General features: G+C 43.9%; 1 protein-coding gene across 3 annotated transcripts in view; it reads left to right on the plus strand.

The window, feature by feature from the left end:
- Positions 1-16,356, plus strand: part of PAPSS1 (3'-phosphoadenosine 5'-phosphosulfate synthase 1) — a 98,896-nt gene that overhangs the window by 55,431 nt on the left and 27,109 nt on the right. For all 3 annotated transcript variants that reach the window (XM_034671403.1, XM_002916940.4, XM_034671405.1), the window contains exon 10: positions 11,957-12,225. In XM_034671403.1, coding sequence (XP_034527294.1) covers positions 11,957-12,225 — 269 coding nt within the window. The remainder of the gene's footprint in view (positions 1-11,956; positions 12,226-16,356) is intronic.

A 16,356-nucleotide genomic window follows, 5' to 3' on the forward strand; every position in this document is an offset into this window, starting at 1 on the left:
CATCTATGGAACATAAGAACTAGGAAGATCGGTAGGGGAAGAAAGGGCTAAAGAAAGGGGGGGTAATCAGAGGGCGGAATGAAACATGAGAGACTATGGACTATGAGAAAGAAACTGAGGGCCTCAGAGGGGAGGGGGGTGGGGGAATGGGATAGACTGGCGATGGGTAGNCGATGGGTAGTAAGGAGGGCACATATTGCATGGTGCACTGGGTGTTATACGTAACTAATGGAGCATCGAACTTTACATCGGAATCCGGGATGTACTGTATGGTGACTAACATAATATAATAAAAAAATCATTAAAAAAAAAAGTGAAATGAGGGGCACCTGGGTGGTTCAGTCGTTTAAGCATCTCACTCTTGATTTCTGCTCAGGTCATGATCTCAGGGTCGTGAGATCGAGCCCCACGTCAGGCTCTGTAGTGAGCATGGAGCCTGCGCAAGATTCTCTCTCTCCCTCTGCTCCTCCCACCCCCACACTCATTCCCTCTCTCTGTCTCTCTCTCAAAAACAAAAACAAAAAAAGAAATGAAAAAAAAAAAAAGTGAAATGAGATCAGTTGCATAAGTCACTTTAGATAGTACCTGGCCCGTAGTAAGAAATAAACGTATCATAATTTCTGAGTCCTAGGCTAGTCTAACCTTTATTTGTGTAAAGGTTAAAGAAAGAATATCTGTTTATTCTTAAACTCTACTGTATTTTGCTAATATTTGAAATAAGAGCGTAAAATAATCAGGAACTGGAGGCCACGCAGTGCTCAGAGCTGTGCAGTTCCCACATAGCCTGCCTCACTTACTCACAGTTGCTGCTTGGCCCCTGTCCAGTATCTGAGCGTAGGACCCCTGTCCCCCTGCCCCTCCTCAACTTTCCTGTCTCTGGATTTGAAGCATGGCTTCAGCCACTTGTGCAGGAGTTTCTCTGAATGCTACACTTGGTGCCCGCCTATGCTATAGCATTTTCTTCTCTTCTGCTAACATGTTTTGGGCCCAGTCCTAGGGGAGTGTATCGTGATTGCTCTAAGTCAGTGAGGGCACCTCATTCTCTTGTCAGCGATTCAAGGGTCCTTGTGTAAGTCTGTTCTGGCCATTGAGATGTAAGAGAGAGGGGCTTCTAGAAAGGGGTTTTCTTCTTCTTTTTTTTTTTTTCTTTTTTTTCAGATTTTATTTATGAGAGAGAGCAGGAGCAGGGGCGGGGCAGAGGAAGAAGCAGTCTTCCCCCTGAGCGTGGAGCCACCACCACGGGGCTCGATCCCAGGACCCCGAGATCATGACCTGAGCCGAAGGCAGACACTTAACTGACTGAGCCACCCAGGCACCCCAAGGGTTTTCTTCTTGATAAAAAACTGGCTTAGGACAAAAAACGTCTTTTCTTATCTTTTTTCTTCCTGCTTCTGATCCTGTCATGGAAGGGTACAGTGTTTGGAGCTTTGGTAACTATTTTCTATCTGAGAATCTTACACTGTCAGTTTCTGATCCCGTCCTGGAGTGCTGTATATCTGGATTTCTTTTTTTTTTTTTTTTAAAGATTTTATTTATTCGACAGAGATAGAGACAGCCAGCAAGAGATGGAACACAAGCAGGGGGAGTGGGAGAGGAAGAAGCAGGCTCATAGCGGAAGAGCCTGATGTGGGGTTCGATCCCATAACGCCGGGATCACGCCCTGAGCCGAAGGCAGACACTTAACCGCTGTGCCACCCAGGCGCCCCTATCTGGATTTCTAATTCAAATACTTAATATATGTTTAAATTATTTAAGACACTTCTAGTTGGATCTTATTTCATCTGCAACCAGAATTACCTGAGGTTTTAATACATACAGGCTCTTGCTTTTTTTTTCCCCCCGCTGGACAAGAACATGTTTAATGGAAGATATGCTGAGACCACCTCATTTACTTTAATTTTTTGCCAAAATTTGAATTTATAACTGTAATTCATGTTAGTAAATTAATTGTTGGCACTGGTGAGGGGTCTTATCAAGGAATTATACATAATTGGAGTCTTTAATATTACATCTGTTTTTCACTCTTTTTTGGGAGCCAAACATTTTAAATCATTTAGAGAATTTGTTGCATAATGAGTGATTGCAGCTTTGTTTAAAGTAGCTGAGAGCCAGTTATCCTTACATCAGACAACAAAGATTGTGGAGTTTTATTTTGTTTACTTTTCCATTTTAGACTAAAGCAAATAAGCAACAGACCCAGGAGTTTCCTTTGTAGTTCCTTGTTCCCTCTTTTAGGAGGGCCGTTAACAAGTCCTCTGCTGGTGTGTTGGTGTCTTGTACATAGTGCAAGGAGAGCAAATGGAATCTTTGTTTTTTTCCTCTACCCAGGGTTTCTTTTCCTATTCTTCCTCTTTCTCCTCCCCTCATCTTTGAAGAAGAATGTTGATTATCAGACATGGGCTATTGTCTTGGTTTCATAAGTATGATCTTGTTTGCTGTTCTGAGACCCTTCTGTAGCTGGAAGGATTGAGCAGTCTTTAATAACCACATCAGTGATTGCAAGGTGACGCTGTTCCAGAGGGTAGGTTCTTTGAATCTCTGATGGTTGACCACTGTCCTGGAAAGGAAGAATGGATTTCACTTAAGCCAAGTAAGAGCCAGTTAGTACTTATTACACACAGAGTATTGCTCTCTTGCTGGGGAAAAGGGAAAAGTTGACAAAATTTTTTTTAGGGTAGTACTGGTATCACAGTATGGAAGAAATCTGAGAAGGTTTTGTAGAGTTGTTGAACTTACAAACTACATTTTATTTTATTTATTTTTTAAAGCTTTTATTTATTTATTTGACAGAGAGAGAGACAGCACACAAGCAAGGGGAGCAGCAGGCAGAGGGAGAGGGAGAAACAGGCTTGATCCCAGGACCTTGGGATCATGACCTGAGCTGAAGGCAGACGCTTAACCAACTGAGCCACTCAGGCGCTCTTTTATTTTTTATTTTTAAAAAGATTTATTTATTTATTAGAGGGACAGAGAGAGAGAAGGCGCATGCATAGGTGTGGAGGGGGAGGGGCGTAGGGCGAGGGAGAAAGAGAATCTCAAGCAGTCTTCCCACTGGGTGCAGAGCCTGACACAGGGCTCGATCTCATGACCCTGAGATCATGACCTGAGCCGAAATCAAGAGTTGGATGCTTAACCAACTGAACCACCCGGGCCTCCCTACAGACTACATTTTAATGAATGGATGGAGACGTTGGAAGGCTATTTTGGGTAAAGTTGGGAATGATACATGAGAAGGCTGAAGCAGAAACAGATAGGCCCTGAAGGCACCAGACTTTCGTGACCATAGATGGCAGTGAGCTGGAGATACCGTAATGCAAAGTGTGGGGAGCCTCCGCCAGTCTGGTCAAGGCACAGTCAGATGAGGCTCTCAATATCATTTACAGAGCGAGTATTTGAAGAACGGTGGTCAGGGTTAAGGGAACCCAGAAGGACTGTTGAGACCTCTGGAGACTAGCAGTTTTGCATCCTGTTAGCACTCCTGAGGGCGCTGGAAGGAGTCAGTGTTGCTGCAGCTGTGAGGAGGGGTGGTGACTGGAAACTGGCTGTAGGGGGATGGAGGCATGGCCAGAATCACAGAGCTGAAGCAGGATGCTACGGGGTAAGAGCTGCCCCAACTTTCTGTATTCTTTGGTTACCTGCTTATGTTTCCCACATGATGGAGGCAGGAGACAGCCCCCCCCCCACTCCCTCCCCCCAACCCTGATACACAGACACAAGACAGAACAGACAGGAAAGGGACTGGAGAACAAGCAGCACAGAGCCCAGTTGACAGAAATCTTTATACTCAACAATATTATTTTTTTACTACAATTTGAAAGCATTTCTAGGTTTGAGAATGGAGAATAATTTATTGCTGATATACTTTGGGGTAATAGAGTATCAATTTGTGAAAAACGCTAATTGATACGTTCATATTTACTCAAGTGACCTGTCTGTCTTATTCTTTTTTCCCTCATAAGCAGTTTAAGTAAAGGAAATCCCAGTAATTTAGGACAGTCCAGAGGAAGGAGGGGAAATCAGACTCTTTCTTCCAACTCTCTTCCAGCAAACATTGAACATACAACCTTCCCTGACAACACTAGAACTGTTGTCAGTACTCTTGTTCAGCTACCACACGACTTAGGGAAAATGCCAAGTGCCTGTTAGTAGAGCTTTGGGGTAGATAAAGTAGCAGGTCAGAGAATAAGCTGGGTGGGACTGGAAAGGGAGACTGATGAACTGCTGTATGTAGGACAGTTCTACAGAGAAGAAGTTGAGAGGAGGGAAGCAGGAAGATGTTGTAATTCTGGTTTAGTGGTTGGGACGCTCCCAGGGCTCTGACTGTGGGCGGGGCAGCGGAGCACAGTTCTGAGAGACCTGGGGCCAGCCCTCCCGTGAGAACCGGGGGGGTCTGTCTGTGGGCACTCGGCTGCGAAGCTGCAGAGCAGGGTCAGAGCCAGGTTCTCGGCACCGTGGCACAGTGGTGTTTGCTGGCGGTGATGCCAGCTTGGGCAGCCTGAGTCCTGCGTGGATCCAGGGGACTCTATGCTCATCCTCTTCTCACCACCAGGAAGAACTCATGGTTGCCATTTCGTTCCCCTGTCACAAATCAGCACATGCTCAAGAGAACCATCTCCTGCTCTTCTTCTTTCCTATCTTCTAGAAGGAAAGAGATCAGACCATACTGCTTTCCTTAGTGTGTTGGCTGCTGGGCTAGGGGGAAAGGGACAGAACCTGCATTACTGGGCTGTCCCTTTCCTTAGACACGAAATAGAGAAAGAATAGGGTTTGGGGGTTAGACCTACATTTGGCTTGAGTAATAGTGAAGATGGAAGGATTGAGGGAATGGGGACAGTAATGAGCAATATATATTGAAATGCTTTCAGTCATAAGTCGCTCTGACTGATGAATTGGATGGTCAGGATTAGAGATGAAGCTAACAGAAGCCATCTGTATGTGCACAGTAATTGAATCCAGGTGAACGGGTAAGTTTCCAGAGTGAGTCCGTGAGGAACTTTGTAGGACCCAGCAAATGAACCCTGTTGCTTCAAGAGGACCACAAGATGTCAGAAACAGGTGATAGACCCAAAATGGCCAGAGTATAAAATGTCACACATATCTGATTACAAGTGTGTAAAAACATATGTATAAGGAGAAAACTAGGAGATTGTGCAAAACAACGAAAACAGCTATATTAGGGTAGTGCATTTGTGGGTGATCCCCACCCCCTCCCAAATGTCTTCAGTGTTTCATGGTTTTTACTTAAAAGGGTAAAGAAAAGGCTGGTGTCACGGTTCGCGGGCCCCGAGGCTATGAAGACAGTGGGGTTGGGGTTCGGTGTCTGAGGCAGTGGTGAGGGTAGGAAGGTGTCTCTGGGATTCGGCAGGGTCTGTACTCACGAAGTAGCCGTGGGAAGGATTGGTTGAGTGAGTGAATCCGCTCCCGTTCTTCCAGCACTTGACCCTTCACACTAAAGATGCAGTCTTGTCCCGCTGGAGTTGAAGGACATGTGTTCCTTGTATCACACGTTTATTCTCTGATCAGTGAATGCTTGCTTCTCCTCTCTGACTAGATCGTAAGCTCCTGGGGCCAGGACCACTTTCACCGTTGTTACCTCAGGATGGCCTGTCCAACACAGAATTTCCATCCTGTCCCAGATTGGTTTCTCCCCTGCCCCTGCCTGCTCTGGCGGCTGCATGGAGGCTGGGTGGCAGAGGGGACCGGTTCGTAGCTGATCTGGTGAAGAGGCGATGAAGGTTGACGCAGGGGTACGGGCATTGTAGAGCACGTGCGGCTGAGATGGAGGGACAGGCTGATTCACCGCGCGTGGAGGTCGAGGGGGGAACGGTTAATGGCTCTGTGCTCTCAGAGTGGGGCGGAGGGGGCCCAGGGCCTGCAGGGGGCTGGCGGGGTGGAGGCAAGGGTGCCCGTGGCGTGCCAGGAGGACACCGGTGGAGGAGCCACTAACTTCCGGCCATGCCTGGTGACCTCAGGCTGGGGGGCGTGGGTCGGGGAGGGCTCTCAGGGAGGCGGTACACCTGTCTTCACTGTGCCTCAGTGTGACCCCATTCACCAGCGTGTAGGCTGTGGTCTGTCCGATGAGCCTGTCCGTATGCTGGGGGAGGGATAGATGAAGTGTGTGGACTGGATCGTAGAGTTGGTGCGAGTTTTATTTTATGTGGAAGTGTGGGAACAGCAGCAATCTTCCGATTTTGCTGTCTCTCCACTTGCTCTGCCCTCCCCCACGTGGATCCTGCATGGTCCTGTGCAGACTGATTTTCTGTAAAACATGACTGATTCACTTACAGCCCCTGCTTGGTACCCGGCACTCAGAATTCTAACCTGGCACTCACAATTCTCCATAAGAATCTCGTGCCAGGTTTTGGATCCATCTTTGACTCAGTGGATGATTCTCTGTTCCCCAGATGCATCTCTGCTTTCCTGTCTTCACACTTTTGCTCACTGCTATCAGCTTGCTTGCAGTGCTCTTTTGACTTCTATCAGCCACATTTCATTTGTCTTGCAGAGGTCAGTAGACAACAGCCTCCAGGCCAAATGTGGCCTGCTGCCAGTTTTTATAAATAAAGTTTTATTGGGAAACAGCCAGACTCACCGGTTATCCATCATCTGTGGCTGTTTCTGCAATCCTGCCACAGGGTTGGCATAGCTGTAGCGGAAACCCCCCCAGCCTGCAAAGCCTAAAATACTCACTCTGGCTCTTTATGGAAAAGGTTTGCTTTTATGCATGGTGGCGGGAGCTGCACAGTGTACCCTCTAGAAGTCAAGATTATAGAATTCCTGGTCTTTCCCAGGAACATGGGGACAGAGGGCTAGAAAGAGATGGAAATCATAAATGTCAATATTAAATTCCAGTCATCTTGTAGATCATCTCCCATTTTCAAGCAACAGACTTAGGCAAAACAGTCTTAAAATAAGCCGTAAGGAATTACAAGTGGAAAGGCCAGTATCTGACACTGAGAGTGGTGTGACAGTGGGGAAAATCACTGTCCTTTAGAAAAAGAGGATGCGGATGTGAGGCTATACGTATCAATGGCCCCGGGCCCATAGTGACCCATAATTTTTTTCCACCCTTGATGGAAAATTGATGGAGGAAAATTTAATAGTGATGCATATTGGGTTGTGTTATTTGGGACGGCACCCTGGGAATGTAAGCTTCCAGTGGATCAGATACTCTTATTACATCGTTCATCCACGTAAGTTCTCTAGTGGAGAAACCAGATGGTAGGGATGAAAATACAGTCTGGACCCAACAGACAGGTAAAGCCATTTGTGCAATTCATTGATAAATAGCTAAAAGGGATTGAACGGAAGTTTAGGAAAGGCCTGGTAATATTGGCAAGAAAAAATGGGCAGACAGGTCAGATGGTCATTGGACTTCTGAGTAGAACTGATCTTAAGGAAATAATTCTTCCTGGAAGAAATTCTGGCAGTAAAATCCTTTATATGCTGCTAATGTGAACTTTTACTAAGTCATCCATCTTCACTTTATCTGTTACATGTCCAGTGTGAAGCTAGATGAATTCTTTTTGGAAAGAAAGCCTACATAGATAAATTATTAGGATCTGTGAAATATGTGTATTTGAGACCATTTATTTTGTATGTTTCCTTTTGCACATCCTGTCATATAAATAATCCTGCCAAATGGTGATTTTACAAAATCAGATTTGACCTGATTGAAGTCTGGGCATCATACACCGGAGATGTAACACCCAGGGGTCCTCTACAAAGACAGACACCTGTTCCTGATTAAGGAGGACAAAAGCTACTGAGCACAGAGCTAACACGTCCTCATTTTGGAGACGTTAGCTGAGAGTGTTAGTTTGTACCAGAGTGAGCCACTAGTAGAACAGTGGGTTCCGTTTCTTGCCAGAAATATTTAGATGTGTTTTTTTCTCTTCTTTTTTTTCTTATTTTTTAAAGAACGAAATAAGGAACTTAGATTTACAAGGGTCCACAGTATGCAGCTCACCATGCTGGGTACTTTATATTATTTTGTTTTCATAACAGTAACCTTAATATCATCCCCTATCTCAAAAATGTAGGAAGTGAAATTCAGTTCTTAAAGGCTAGACACTGGTGTTCTTATGATATGAACCCATAAATAACCCTGTTCTAAAGTAATGCTTCTTTTGGTACCCTGAATATATCTTCTCTTTTAGAACTAATTGTTATTACGGAAAATTTGAAACTTAAGCTACTCGTAAGTTGAGATCGTAGTATAATGAGTCCCTGTGTGCCTCCAGCCCAGTTTCAGTAGTTATCAACTCATGACTAATTTTTTTGCATCTTTACCCCCTTCCCCACCTTGCCTCTCCTTGTGATTCTGAAGCAGAGCTCATACCCGTTTATTTCATCTGTTGCAGTACTTATCTCTTAAAGGTAAGGACTTTAAAAAGGATAGCCATGATACCACTATTGCAGCTAAATAATAATAATAATGATATACAAAAAAAAGTCTCTTAATATAATCAAATATCCACTCAATGTTCAAATTTCTAATAATTTCATAGTAGTCACTTTTTTTTAATAGTTTGTTTGAATCAGGATCTAAATAAGGACCCTGCGTTGTATTTGCTTCATATGTCTCGTTAAAATTTTTCACTTTGTTTTTTAACTTTTTGAAATAATTTTAAATTTACAGAAACATTAGGATCCAGAATAGGACCAAGAACTCCTACATTCATCCAGAATCCATAGTTACTAACATTATACTTGATTTGCTTTCTCGTTCTCATTCTCTTTGAAAGTTGTAGACATGGTGGGATGCCTCATGACCCCTTAGTATGTCCACATGCATTTCCTAAAGATAACAGTCTCTTATCTAACCGTACCATGCTCATCCACATTCCAGAAAAACACTGGTGTAGCACTGTCTAACCCCTGTACTCCATTCAAATCATGCCGTTGTCCTAATAAGGTCCATTGTAGCAAAACCAACAGCAATCAAATTTTTTTTTGGCCACCTTTTCTTTCTGGTTCCGGATTCAGTCACATCTCTTTATAGTCTACTTAAGTCTGAAAGGGTCATTTAGTCTTTATTACATCTTTTACAGCTTTGACATTTTTTAAGAGTATATATCATTTACTTTGTTGAACGTCTCTCAGTTTGTATTTATCTGCTGTTTCCTCACGATTCGATTCAGGTTACACGTTTTTGTCAGAGACTAGAAAAGCAGTTGTGAGTTCTCAGTGAATCATATTTGGTGGCTCACAGTTTTGATTCATCTGGAACTTTTGTTTTAAGGTTAACTTTTTAAAAAAACCTTACTTCTGTGTCTTGTTTGAGATTGTGTTTGCCAGGAGTTTCTGCTATAAAGTTAACAAGTTATTTTGTACTTATTAACTAAAAAGTATTTTAGGGGAGAGATTTTGAAACTATAAATTATCTTATCAAACTTTTACCCACCAGTTTTTTTTTTTAGCACATTACAAATATGGCCAAATGGTGATTTTTCTAAGTGTCGTTCTTCCTATGTTTATTAGTTGACCTTCTGTGAAAAGGTAGAGTTTCCCGTTCTCTCCATTGGTTATTGATTGATTCTTTATGGACTCACAGATTCCTCTTTTACTCAGTAGGTTACACTTCATTACTATTATTACTTACGTTGGTGTTTGACTTGTCGTGGATTGGCCATTGGGGTTAGTCACTGGGTCAGACTGGTTGTTACATCCTTTTGACGTGTCCCCATCATTTTTGGAGCACTTTCTTTCTTTATGACGTACAAGATGTTCCAGCCTCTATTGTTTAGTTCCTTGCCCTAGCCCTAGAATCAGCCATTTGTCCACAGTATTTAGAACATAAAATTTGTGCTTTTGTATTGCTCATCGTCATTGGGTAGTGGTTGCTTACAGGACCTTTCCTGTGCATATGTATAGGCATACAGGCACTTAGATACCAACACACAGATGTTTATGTTTGTCCCTGTCTCCTCTGTATAGCTGAAAACCGTGGGCTCACGCTGATACTTTCGGTCTTAGTCTTGTACCACATAGTCTATTCTAACGTTCCTCCTTTCTGTATTTATGCCTTCTGTCTCCTGCAGTGGAGAATCCTGGCTCCCATTACCCTCGCTATATTTACATATTTGCTCTACCTCGCTGGATGTAAGTAGTCTCCCAGACAGGCTGTCTCCTGGGGCCTTGGGGCCTGCAGGCTTGTGCTGGGCCAGAGTCCTTGCTCCCCGAGGTGTGAGCCTGGAGTCTCTCCCCTGCCCCCCAGCAGGGCAGTGACTCACACTGGCCTAGGAGGAGGATGCACTGGTGCTTAGGACGTGTGTCTTTGGTGAGCAGCTGTTTATAAAGAATGGGCCGCATAAAGTGAAGGGAAGAGAGGAGAGAGCTGAGAGTGATAAGACTTAGGACAGAATCAGAGTGGGTGAGTAAGGTCAGGCAGTAATCTGCTACATGGGGAATTATACCTCTTCATTTGTTCTTTTGGGAAGGGCTGGAGTGTATACAGTAGAGTCAGGAAGTAAAATTGCTTCTTGCTCCAGGGGTAGGGGAGCTCTGGAGTTTCACTTAAAGATCAAAAGGGATGTTAGGGATTTTTTTTTTCTTTTTTTTTAAAGTAAGCTCCATGCCCAGCGTGGAGCCTAACATGGGGCTTGAACTCACAACCCTGAGATCACAACCTGAACTGAGATTAAGAGTGGGATGCCCAACCAACTGAGCCACCCAGTTGCCCCCATTTGGAATCTTTTTATATCCATATATAAAACAAAATTTGAAGTGATTTTAGGATAGAAAAACTTTCAGGTTTGTGTCCCTCTTGCCAGCTCCTTAAAGGGGAATAATATTAAATGTTCATATGTTTGTATCAGGACTTTCTTGTGCTTTATACCTTATATCAGCTATTTCTTGGGTCAAAACAGCCTTGTTCATGTATAAAAGGTAATCTCAGAACTTCAAAGCATAACAATAATGCTGTAAATCTTGGAATATCACAGGATGTGGTCCCCTCCTCCCCACAACAAACCCTCAAACCCCTGTCAAGGCGGATGCCACAGATTTCCTCCTGTGGCCTTTTGTCATCATGATAGAAGGGGTCAGAATTGAGAACAGATTGGGGAAGACGTTTATACTATTTGGCTTTAAATTGTTGGGAGAGGGGAAGATATTCTCTTTAAGTCAGGCTTGGATCAGCATGGCGTGATGCTACAGCAGATGTTGGCAGGGCAATAAAATACAGAGCTCTTCTAACTGGGTTACCACTCTGTTCTGTGAAATTTCTCTGTGACCCCAAAGAACCACGCTTTCTGAGAATGTCTCCTAATAGCAAGCCCCATTGCAGGAGTAGATCCGGGGTTGTAAGCAGAAGATACAGAGTTAATCAGTTTAATTCATCTAGCAGTTTTTATTGTTTGGGTGATAGTGGTGGCTTTTGTAAAGGATAGTGTTGTTAACTAAACTGTAACCCAAAATCCAGACCTGACGTCACAAAACAATGTCGGGTTCCAGTCAAACAAGGTAATCAGTGTAAATGAACGTATTTGGATAGTAAGTAAATTTTTTAAATTATAAATTTCTCTACCTTTCTGTCTTCCTTTAAGAAAGCAATGTCTTAGGTCCTATGGAGGGATTGACCTGGTGTGTAATTAAGGCACAGGCCAAGAAATTACATTCATTATAAGCACTTGAACCAGGAAGTTGGGACCAGAAAGTCTGGCGGTTATTCTTGCTTGCCACGAATGCAGAAATCAGTCGTTGCAAATCCATGACCATTCTGTTACACATCCTCAGGCATGTAAAATTGGTAAAGTAAAAACATGGCAGCAGGATAGGTCAAGTTGGCCTTGGAGTAAATGGTCAAAGCAGGACATGTGTTTTACCAGTCTCTGATTATGGGCTCCCATGTTTGCTTAATCCTAGGCATCAAACTTCAGGAAGAATTGTTTGTCCTTTGGAAGGTAAGTCGTTAGAAATGGACTGTTCTTGACTCTGGAAATTCTCTTTTCAGATGCTGTCTTTGCCTTTCAATTACGCAACCCAGTGCACAATGGACATGCTCTGTTAATGCAGGATACCCATAAGCAACTTCTAGAGAGGGGCTATCGGCGCCCTGTCCTTCTCCTTCACCCTCTTGGTGGCTGGACAAAGGATGATGATGTTCCTTTGATGTGGCGTATGAAGCAGCATGCCGCAGTGCTGGAGGAAGGAATCCTGAATCCTGAAACAACAGTGGTGGCCATCTTCCCATCTCCCATGATGTATGCTGGGCCAACTGAGGTAGACTGCTTTTAAGATTTTCCATGCAGCAGAAACCACGTTTGCTAACGCAGCTAGTGTTGATCTTCCTCTGATCTGTTGGTCCGTTGCAGACATTCAGGATGCCCAGAGTACTCTCATGCTCCTGTCGGGAGTGTTCTGTAGAGGTGACCCCCAAAAGCAGTCTTCCTGGGAACGGGAAGACAGGGAGAGGCTTCTCTTGCTGTTATTGTGGTTCTTGGTCCCAGTTTTATGAAGGAAGGAACATTCCCTGCAGACAGAGGGTTGGGTGAGCTGGGGAAGGTGTGACAGGCTCCTCTTAATAAAACTGTTGGCTTGGTTACAGGCAGAACCTTGGTAATACCCATCTCAGCCCTTTAACAAAGTACTGTCATTCTTCCCCAGAGACAGATTTGGTCTGATTTTTGCTGCTTCTGAACTTTGGAAGGGCCAGAGGTATTTCAGTGGGAAGGTAATAAGCATGGTACCCTTTAAAAAACATTCAGAAGACGTTCTTCATCTGTTCTTTTGTGAAGGACTGGTGCATAATAGAGGCAGGAAATAAAATTAGTTCTTGATATTGGGTGTGGAGAGGGTTCTGGAGTTCTATTTAGTGGTCAAAAAGAATGTTTTGAGATCTTTTTATGACCATACATATAGAGAGGACTTAATCAGGTTTTTGCTTCAAGGCAGAATAAGCATTCAAAAAATAGTTGTTGAATGGATGAATAAATCAATGAATGACCTAAAAACAGTGTGTGGGAAATTCCTGGCCAGGTTCTTGTTGAATTTTCAAGATAAAGAAGGAATGCACGTTATTATTGCATTCTTTTTCAGCCCTTGAAGGGAGATGAGTTTATTTGGATTTATTTGGGAGGCAAACCCTCTTAAAAAGGATCTAAATAATTTATATATTTTCTGTGATGTCATCCTCCAAAAAAGTTTAGGAAATCCACGCGTGTTTGGCTATTCTTTAGGCTCAAGCCTAAAAATTTTTATTGGAGCTTAGTTGTGGGTTTGTACGATCTTACTGTCTCTTTATCCAGGAAAAAAGAGAAAAAATAATAATCAAAAAAACCTGAAAGATTAAGATGTATTTGACTCTTCTCTTAGATCCAGTCTGAATAACGCATTGGAGTTTCAGTGGGTAAAGCTCCTCGTACTCTCCTTCCTTGTTTGTTGGTATCAAAGATTCATGAGAATCAGGCAGGGGATCACCCTTTAAGCTTCCTCGAAACCATCACGACTTCTTTTTTTTTTTTTTTTTTAAAGATTTAATTTTTTTATTCGACAGAGATAGAGACAGCCAGCGAGAGAGGGAACACAAGCAAGGGGAGTGGGAGAGGAAGAAGCAGGCTCATAGTGGAGGAGCCTGATGTGGGGCTTGATCCCATAACGCCGGGATCACGCCCTGAGCCGAAGGCAGACGCCTAACCTCTGTGCCACCCAGGCGCCCCAGAAACCATCACGACTTCTGTCTCAAAGAGGAACTACATTGTTTTGGAGATGAAGTGACAAATTTTGTTCCGGTAGTTCCCCAGCCTTTCCTTCCGTGCTGTCTTCATCATCATCATTTTAAAGGAATCATTTGGTCTCAAGTTCTCCAGAATTAGAGAATGAATGGTTTTTAAAGTGGGAGTGACCCAAGTGAGTTCAGGGTCAGGAATAGGCCACCAAGGAAAATAAAGGGATTTACCTTCCCAATTCAGGACATACTTTGTCCTCTTTGTGTTTTGTTTCTTATTCCCTATCTAAAAGGGAAAGAGAGATGACATTTAACTAAACTAAAAATTGCTTTTAAAAAGGTGGGGATGAGAGGATAGATAAATAATAAGAGTAGCCAGTTAGGCTAAAACAGATTATTCTTTCCTGAGAGACCACCACAAAGAATTACAGCATGCTGTTTTGTCTACGTCAGAAAGATTTTGTGTCTTCTGATTTCAGAACCAGGTGTGTTTCTTAAGAAAGATTCAAAGGTGAAGGTACGTAAAGGTGCCTTTGGGGTGCTGCTATGTTTTGGCTTCCCTGAGAGCTGTGCTTTTTGCAAACATAGCTGACAAGTCAGTGAGCTGGCTGCAGCAGGCCCTTCCTTGGCCTCTGAGTTGATGCCTGTTGCTGCCCACTAGGGCGTGGTCCGGTGGACAAAGTACAGGCCTGCTGTTAAGCAGTCCAGGCATGGTTCTGGTTTGCCCCCATCTGGTTTGTAATCTCAGGCAAGCCTTCTGTAGACTTCTCTGGGTTATGTATAAGTGCACAAGGAGGTTGGACCAAATGCTCTTGAAATGTCTATTCCAGGGCATTTTCTGGTTTGTCTTACTTTCTTTTGACTTCATACATGGGAAATAGTATGCATTTCACAGGTATACGATTAAATGGATGTCTCCCGTTTGAACAGTCATACAACCAGCATCCAGACTTTTAAAAAAAGACTCTTAGCTTTATCCTAGAAGCTGTCCGTGTCCTTCTGTTCCCCCCTGTTCTTTCCCAGTGGTACCCGGTATCCTCACTTCTCATCTCATGGCATGGATCCAGTTTGCTTGTGCCAAAGTTTACATACTCTGGGAAGCAGACTCTGAGAGCAATATTAGCGTTCAGGAATTTATTAGAGAGAGCTCTTGGGATCAACGCCTGCGGAAGAGGAAAGAGAGGAAAGGAGTAGGATTGAGTAGAGGGAAAAGTGAAGCTGTGATTCAGTCTTAGTGGAAGCCTCAGTTGACGCTGTGTGGAGTTCTGGAAAGGCCTTCAGAGATGTTCCATGTTGCACAAGAAATAGGCATTCATTCCCCCGTGTCGACCAGTGATTGGCTGCCCAGGGAAGGGGCATGCCCTTGGGCACTGCTGCTCTTTTCCAAGGAGGCAGTTTCTGAAGAGGGCTGACAGCTGCTGGGTGTGTGCTTGCCGCTCTCCCAGGAGCTGGGGAGTAGTCCTCTTTTCCTGGGGGGACCTGAGTGTTGCGTCAGTGTTCAGCCCAGCCTTTTTATAACTGAAATCCTACAGTATATATGTTTTGTGTCCGGCCTCTTTCACTTTACATCGTGTTTCTGGAACTCAGCCTTCTCATTGTTTATAGTTGGTCGTAGGTTGGTCAGTCTCAGTACTGCCTCGTGTTCATCCTGTGACGAAACCCAGTACTGTTGGCGGGCGTGTGGGCAGTTTCCAGTGCTTTGCTAGGAAGACTAGCGCTGGGATGAAGATTTTAGTGCATGTCTTCCAGTGGACATGTGTGTTGTTGCATGCCGAGGGGTAGTGTGTTGTTGCATACCGAGGGGTAGCATTGCTGGGTCGTGGGTATGCGTTTGTTCAGCTTTAGTAAATGCTGTCAATGAATTTTCTAATGTGGTTGTAGCATTTTACTCTCGCAAATGAGAAAATAGGCATTTCCTGACTTCTACTTGATCATCTTTTTTTTTTTTTTTTAAGGATTTTTATATTTACTTGAGAGAGGGAGAGAGTATGCATGCTCGTGAGTGGGGGAAGAGCCGGGAGGGAAAGTTGCAAGCTCACTCCCTGCTGAGCTCAGAGCCCAACGTGGGGCTGGATTTCACCACCCTGAGATCACGGCCGGAGCCGAAACCAAGAGTCTGATGCTTCACCAGCTGCACCACCCAGGCACCCCTTGATTATCTTTTCATTTTAGCCAGTTTGGTCCTTTAGCCTGACTGTTCAGCCACACATTTTCTAATAATTTACTATTTCTTAACCAACCTCAAAAAATGTTTTCATTGAACCGGTTTCTCTGAAGAGGAAGTGGAGAAGCAGTAAATGAGTAGTATTTGTATGTAGTGATTGAGAAATAGAATGCAAAAATAGCTCATTTTCAGTGAGCTTTTACTGTATCTTCCCGGCAGTGTTTCAAGGGTTTTACATGTATTAGCTAACTTAATCCTTACGGTAACACCGAGAAGGTAGGTATGATTATTATTCTCAGTTTACAGATGAGAAAACTGAGGTAGAGCTGTTTTAAAAAAAAAAAAAAATCTGTTCCAGGGGCTCCTGGGGGCTCAGTAGGTTAAGCGTCTGCCTTTGGCTCAGGTCATGATCTCAGAGTCTTGGGATCGAGCCCCCATCAGGTTCCTGGCTCAGCGGGGAGCCTGCTTCTGCCTCTCCCTCTGCCCCTTCCCCTGCTTGTGCTCTCTCGCTCTGTCTCTCTCT

This window comes from Ailuropoda melanoleuca, chromosome 11 (genome assembly GCF_002007445.2).
Source record: "Ailuropoda melanoleuca isolate Jingjing chromosome 11, ASM200744v2, whole genome shotgun sequence".
Lineage (NCBI taxonomy): Eukaryota > Metazoa > Chordata > Mammalia > Carnivora > Ursidae > Ailuropoda > Ailuropoda melanoleuca.